At 38.9% G+C, this 7,562-nt stretch overlaps 1 protein-coding gene across 1 annotated transcript in view; it reads right to left on the bottom strand.

Moving 5' to 3' along the window:
- Nucleotides 1–3,615, bottom strand: part of SMCO2 (single-pass membrane protein with coiled-coil domains 2) — a 26,364-nt gene extending 22,749 nt beyond the window's left edge. The window contains exons 1-2 of the mRNA XM_011947000.1: nt 3,482–3,615; nt 1,469–1,568 (exon numbers count right to left, since the gene is read on the bottom strand). Of these exons, the coding sequence (XP_011802390.1) occupies nt 1,469–1,568; nt 3,482–3,615 (234 nt within the window). The remainder of the gene's footprint in view (nt 1–1,468; nt 1,569–3,481) is intronic.
- Between the last annotated feature and the right edge of the window lie 3,947 nt (nt 3,616–7,562).

The raw sequence follows: 7,562 nt of genomic DNA on the forward strand, positions 1-7,562 counted from the left end.
GCTGTAAAAGACATTTGGGGGACAATTAAAGAAATTAGAATATTGAGAGAATTGAGATTACTATATTAATGCTGATTTCCCCACATGTGATAACAGTATTTTGTAGGAGAAAGTTTTACTTTTAGAGATGCTTTCTGAAGTAAACAGCAATGAAGTATCATGCTGTCTTTGACCTACTTTTAAATGGTTCAGAAAGTTTCATCTATTTATATACATAAAGATAAAGCCAATGTGAGAAATGTGAAAGATTTTTAAATACAAGTGTAGGAATATGGTTAATCATTGCATAATTCTCAGTTGACCTTAAGTTGTTTCATATCAAAGAGTTTGGGGGAAAAACCCTACTCTATGAGTCTGATCAATAAAATTTACTTTTTTTGTTTCTGTATTCTTTGCCTTGTTCTCAAAAAGCATCCCAAGACATGTTCTGCTATTTCAAGTCTCTGCATGCAAAAATTGGCAATAATTTATCCTGGAACACTTCTTTAGTAACTATTTATGAAATGTTTCTTCTGTCCTTTGAAGAAGTTTGATCTGAATTTCCTGTGTTTCAGCAGAACTATTTTTAAACTGGAAGGAGAAAAGTTTGGAGAAGGGAGAACAGATCAGTCTCTTTTTGAAATGTCTGTGTAAACTACTGGTCAAGTCAATAGAAATAACTAACATTCATGTAACTCTTTACAAATTAGTTTCATGTGCCTTATTTATTTTCATTCTCATGTGGCCATTTGTATTTAGTGACTTACCCAAGGTCATAGAGTATAGAGAATTAAGTGGTGACCCCAAACAAGGAATGCCCATGTCCTAATACAGAACTAGGACCCCAGGCATGTTATCTTATTTGGAAAAAGAGTCTTTGCAGATGTAACTAAGAATCTTGAGATAAGATCATCTTGGATTACTTGAATGGGTTCCTAAATCCAATGACAAACATCCTAATGAAAGACAGAAGAGGAGAAGACACAGACACAGAGAAGACCACGTGAGGATGAAGACAGGAGACCAGGAGTTACGTAGCTACAAGCCATTGAAGGCCTGGAGCCCCAGAAGCTTGAAGAAGAAGGATTCTCTCCTGGAGGCTGCATTAAGGGTGAATAGCTGAATTGTACTGGAAGACAATCTGTGAGCAGGGGGTATGGTCATATGGTGATTTGGTCATATGGTGATTTGCTCGAAGGTGAGAAATGTCACAGTTATTTCATAAATTCCCAAAGACAAAAATAACATATAAATCACTTTTTTTTTTTGCATGGGAAGGCTAGTAAGTCCTTCATGTGGTAACAGCAGCATCCAGTGGGAATAATGCCATCCCCTGCCTCCCTCCTGATTTCAAACTTTGAAGTTGTGCACCATTTAGAAGGAAACCCTCAGATATTTTCTTACCACTTTGAGATATGTGGTGTGAAGTTCTTCTCTTCAACCTACTGTGTCATTTAAGTGTCTCTCTTACCCATTTTTCAGTGTCTACCTTGTGAAGGAAGTCAGTTTGAGGGTTTTCGGAGGAAATGCCGTCCTCATGATCTGATTGGTCTAAGATGTGGTCCACTTTGATAATTTCCTTTAGCAAACTGCAAGCCACATAATCCAAACAGAGGCTGTTATTACGCCTTTGGGCCAGAGCTTGGGCCTGCCCTACTCCTTTCTAAATGGAGAACACTGAGATCTTTCCCAGCCCCAGGGAGCACCTGCTATCCTTGTACTGAGTTCTATTCTGTGTGAATAACACCTTGCGTAGTATATCTCACAAGTAGAAAGAGGGGGGCTGGATAAATAATAATTGGCTGAATGCATAAATTAACAGTGAGATTCCGAATTCCAAACTAATTGCAGCTCCATGCATATATATGGATAAATGAGTGTGCAAAATCAACAAATAAGTAAATTAATATCCTGTTTTAAAAAGTGGAGTTTAAATACATTATATGGTTCAAATGGGCTGGGAGGAGTAGGTCTACAGCACCCTCTTGATCTCCACCCCCCAGCTGTCCTCCCCATATTGTTTACTAGCTTCTTTTATTTTCAACAGATATTCTAGGCATAAATAAGCAGAGACGTTTATGTATGCATGTCTGCATGTATATATATTATACAGAATAGATACTTCAAAATATACATGGGAGGATATTTATATACTCCATTCTGTGTATATATCAAAGTACTTTGAATTTCTTATTTAATAACCTATTTTGGAGTCCATTTCATATTAGTACATACGGAGCTGCTTTGTTTTTAAAATGGCAAAATAGTATTCCATTGTGGGGCTGTATAATAATTTTCCGATCAGTTTTTTTATTAACCGATATGTAGAATGTTCCCAATCATTTGCTATCACAAACAATGCTGGAATGAATATCCTTACACATCTATATGTTGTTGTTGTGTATGTGTACAGCGTATCTATTGGAAAACCCGAAAAGTAAAACATCTAGGTCAATAGATATGTATATTCTAAATTTTGATAGATTTTTCACAAAGTATGCTTTAAAGAGGTTGAATCAATTTTCACTCCGAGCAAAAATGTGCCTGTTTCTCACTCCTTGTCTAAATCCATGTGCTATTAAAGTTTTTGATCTTTGCCAACTTGGTATGTTTAAGCTGGTATCTCATTTAGTGTTAGTCTCATTTTATGTGTGAGGTTGAGTATCTTTGCCTATATGTATAAAACTCATTTGTATTTCCTTTTCTAAAATAAGTGTGCTGACACTTTCGAATGGGTCACAATAACTGTGTGATATGTGTCTATAAAAGTAGTTCCAAGTCTATGGGATTTGAACCCTGAGGCTGGAGGTGTTCTCAGGGTTGAAGGGGTATTGAGTCACTTCACATCTATCCTGCTTAGAAAGGGATCCTGGAATCTATACAGATTTATATAGAATGAATAAATATTGCTGATATGAAAAAAAATTAAATGAAAAACTGCCCAGTTTACAAATGCACATGCTACTATCTTCAATAAATTATAAATGCATTTAAGAACATCTTTGGTATCATAATAGCTTTCTTGCCACATGAGGGATTCTTGGAAAATCTTTTACCTTAAGAATGTTTTTCTAGTTAAAAAGGTTGTTAATCATAGCTAAATTAGTATGCATTTTTTAACATGTACTGGCAAATGTAAATATGTGTTTATACCACTGTTTGTACTCCCTCTATGCCAGAAACTATTTTACATGGCTTAGATCTTTAGCAGGTGAAGATAATGAAGCCACAAAACAATCCACATGTTTTCCCAAATTGAGATTAGAGTCTAAAAAACTTTTTTTTTAATGGGTATCTACCCAGTTTATGATTGTGGGCCCCTTTAGCTTCTCATAAGGCCTGCTAGAGTAAATATTCATGAGATTAAAATTAGATAAATTATAGGGAAGACTGTCAACCTAGACTCTGAACCTGGAAATCCCGTTATTTTCATACCACTGGCCCAAGGATGTCTGCAGTTGGGACCCTAGAAACTGCTTCTGCAAGCTCAGTTCTGACTTACTCCTGCATTACACCTTTAGTCACATTGAGCTTTTGGAAAAAGCCATTGTTTTTCTCAGTCAACTCTTGTTCCTGGCAGTCCATCTTCATCTGCAGAGACATCTCCTTATTTAGATTTGTGGGTGTGAGAGCCATTTCTTCGGCACTGTAAGGACAACAAGGACAAGAGGGATTTTATGGCAGAATAGGGAACCACATCCTCTTCACTGACACCAGGATGACTTCTTCCTCAGGGCATTTGGCTTTAATTCCTCCCCTCCCAAACTGGCTGTTCATTGTAAGGGGCCCCAGGCAAGCTCTTAGATTTCTCAAGTATATATAAGAAAATCCTGCATGGCTGTCTCCAAGGACACACCTCTAGAGAGGTGTCTTGGCTGGTAAATGTGCATTTTGAATGCTCAAAGGAGAATACTATAGAGGAATATATAATAACCAGCCTGGAAGAATGGGAACTTTCATTTTTATAATCTCTTTCTGATTATATAATAATATGCATATTGTAAAAAGTAAAAAGGGCAAAAATCGTTGGTACTTCAGAAATAACCAGAGATAACCCCAGAGACATCCAGACTTAACTACTGTTAACATTTTAGTACATTTTATTTCTGCTTCTAAATTTGGGGTTCATTTTATTCTTTTCCCATTGTTGACAACTAGGTTATTTCTAATTGCTTAGTAGTATAAATAATGCAATAATGATTATCTTCGTTTGGTAATTTTCAGTGTATGTCTAATTAGTTAAGATACTTCCTTAGAGGTGGAATTACTGGTTCAAAGGGATTTGACCCGATTTTTAATGATTTAGACAAATATTCCCAAATTTCTTTCCTAAAGGTTTAACTAATATACACCGGCATCAGCTGTGTGTAGGAACAGGAACCTTCATTCCAGTCTGATAGGTGAGTGTTCGCTGAAGAGCAGGGGAGTGAATTGTTGGAGTACTTAAGTAGTGTGAAAAATAACAGGGAAAGGAAACAGGAAAGAAGGTAGAGATGTGTGAGATAGGCTCCGGGAGGCTCATAGAAAAAGCTATAGGGAAAGGATAGATGCAAAACGTAACTCCTAGTTATAGGCAGAAATCAGAAGGGTGTGTCCAGGCCAAACAAGAAGAAACCTTCTCTTCTGTATATTCAAGTGAGTGGTAACAGTAGATTGGCCTAGAACTAAAGGGTGGCCTGGTTCCCAGCACCCTGAGGGAAAAGAGGGGATGACAGACTCATGGGAAGAGAAGGCCTTTTTCTGTAAGGGTGATTGATGGCAGGGACTAGCAACAGGGAGGAAGAACCAGGGAGAAGGGATGCCCTGGGAATCACAGAGATGTTCAAATCATTTGCACAAACAATGGCTTGGTTGATCTTTCTGTGGCAGAATTGAGCTTTGTTCTTGACCTGTGTGGTATAAGGGGGGCCCCTGTGAAAGAGAAGCATCAGGAAAGAACTAGAACCTTTGACGTGTGATGGCGCCATGCTTTTTAACTTTGAATGTGATAAAAAATAAACCTTTGATCTCCCTCAGAAAGGTCACTATGGCCTGCCAATTTCATCACAGCCCCTATCTGAACAGTTTTGTCCGTTTCCTGAGGGTGTTAAGCATTACAAAGGCAATTCCAAGCTCTGAAAAGTGAACAGACACTGAGATCTGCCTTAAACTTTACTGTTTTTCTGGTCCAAAAAATAGAACCATAAAAATAATAACATAACTCTCGATCATCTCAATGGCTCCCCCAAGAGTGATTTCAAAGAAAACATGGTCAATTCAGGCACCCACCCAAATTCTGCCTCCATACATTCTTTCACATTTTACGTAACAATTAGAATCCTAACAATGGCCAATGTCTGTGCAGCCCCTAACAGATTACGAAGTGCCTTTCTCATTCAGTTCCCACAACAACATTGAACAGAGGGTATTATTCCCATTTTATGTGTGTATTAATGGAGCCTATGGGAGATGATGTGATTTACTTACAATCAGATAGAAGAAGTAAAGCCAGGACTCAGAGCTTCCACGTCCTCACAGCTACTGATAAAAAGACTTTCCCCACTTCCCACCTCCAAAGATAATCTAGACCAGGGCTCTCCAATAGAACTTTCTGTGTTGATGAAAATGTCCTCTACGCTGTTCGATACAGTAGCTACTAGCCACACGTTTCTATTGAGTACTTGAAATGTGGCCAATGCAACTGAGGAACTGAATTTAGAGCCACACGTGCCCAATGTACCGTATTGGACAACTCAGAATTTTCTAGAGCAACGATCATCAAACTATGGCCTGCAGGCCAAATCCAGCCTGCCACCTGTTTCTAGAAATGACATTTTATTGCAACACAGCCGCACCCATTCCTTTACAAATTGTCTATGACTGCTTTTGCACTGCAATGAGAGGACTGAATGGCTCAAGAGAAATCATTTGGCATAGAAAGGCTAAATGTTTACTATCTTGCCCTTTACAGAAGAAGCATGCCAACCTCTGGTCTAGACTATCACCTTCTTCTATGATGTTGGGTGTTTGCTACAATCCATCAGTTGAATGCAGTAAATAAGAGCTTAAATTTTGGAGAGTCAACCTGAGTTCATAATCTAGCATCAACACTTCACAGCTGGGCCTTATTGTGTGGAGGCCTCACTTTTTCCTCTGTAGAATGGGGCTAACCATAGTAACACCAATATTATTAGAGATGTGAGGAGTAAACTTGTGCTTAACATGGCATCAGGTAAATAGCAAACACTTGCCAATGTTATCGATTTATCTATTAAAATAAAAGCAGTGGAAATAGGAGCACTAGTAAGGTTTCACTTCAAATAACACAGTAATAAAAATAATGCTTACACACATACAGCACTTCCAGTTCATAAGGCACTTTCACTAAGTTGTTTCCTCTGACCCTCACAATTACCCTGTGGTTAGCCAACCATGGCACATCTTGTCATCTCTATTTTATCAGAGGAAGAAACTGAAACACAGAGATGACCTGGGACTTGTCCAAAATTTTATTGCTAGAAAATGGTAGAATCAGCATGAAAAGCTGCAAATTCTGACTCTAAGTTTTGCAATCATCCTACTATTACACATCAAGTCTATGCCTAATATGTCTTAATGTGTTGGCTAACAGCCGTCTTACCTCACAAACAATCCATCTTTTGAAGCTAACGTTTGACTAGTTACATAGTGCAAGTCCTTAGTGCTCAAAGTGTGGTCTGCAGGCCAGCAGCCTCAGCACTTCCCGGGAGCTTGCCAAACATGAAGCTACTAGGTCCTCCTATCCAGATTCATTGAACCAATGTCTGCCTTTTAGCAAGATTTCAGGTAATTCATACACATAGGAAAGTTGGGAGTTACTCATACTCTAGACCTTTTAAAATAGACTCCCTCTTCTCCCTACGCCCTATGTCTTCATTCCTGTATGTTTACCCCATTGGCTTTCTAGGATTGTTTGGTACAACTGGAGTGAATATCTCCTCCTTCCCCCATATCCTATAAAAACCTTTAAATCACACATTCAGAGAAGCATAAGTTTCAGTTACAAGGAACAATCAACTATTTTAAAAGACGGTTGATGAAATCGCTAACTTACATTGTGACGGGATTTCTTCAGGCCTGACCACCCAGATCACCCTCTTCAGTTCCTGCTACCTGGACAATTTGGGATCTCAGAAATTTGTCAAAGCCATGGTACTAATAATCAGGGATCTGATGTCACTACAGGCTCCTGACAAGGTCATAATGAGATGGTACGCTTTGGAATAGTATATACCTGGAGATAGCTTTGCTCTTGCCAATTTGGTAATCTCAAACATCTATGAGTCCAATGGAATAGACTAGCAACCGTCAAGTTTTCTTGTTTCAGTGGTGCCAGAGCCTCCTTTCCTCAGCACCAAAGGCAGACAGGAAGCCATCTGAGTGGTAAACACCAAGGCAGGTAAGTGTGCAGCTGGACTTTCTTTCCCTTTATGACATTTCACTTGGAATGCAGAGCCTGTAACCCCCTCTCACAAGATCCTAGGTGTGCAGTGCTCTCCTGACTGGCTTCTACCTTGCCCTTCTAGCCTGCCTCTCAGCCTCCTCACTTCTCTTGCTAACTCTGG

The sequence above is a fragment of the Colobus angolensis genome, unplaced genomic scaffold (genome assembly GCF_000951035.1).
Source record: "Colobus angolensis palliatus isolate OR3802 unplaced genomic scaffold, Cang.pa_1.0 Scaffold256, whole genome shotgun sequence".
NCBI lineage: Eukaryota > Metazoa > Chordata > Mammalia > Primates > Cercopithecidae > Colobus > Colobus angolensis.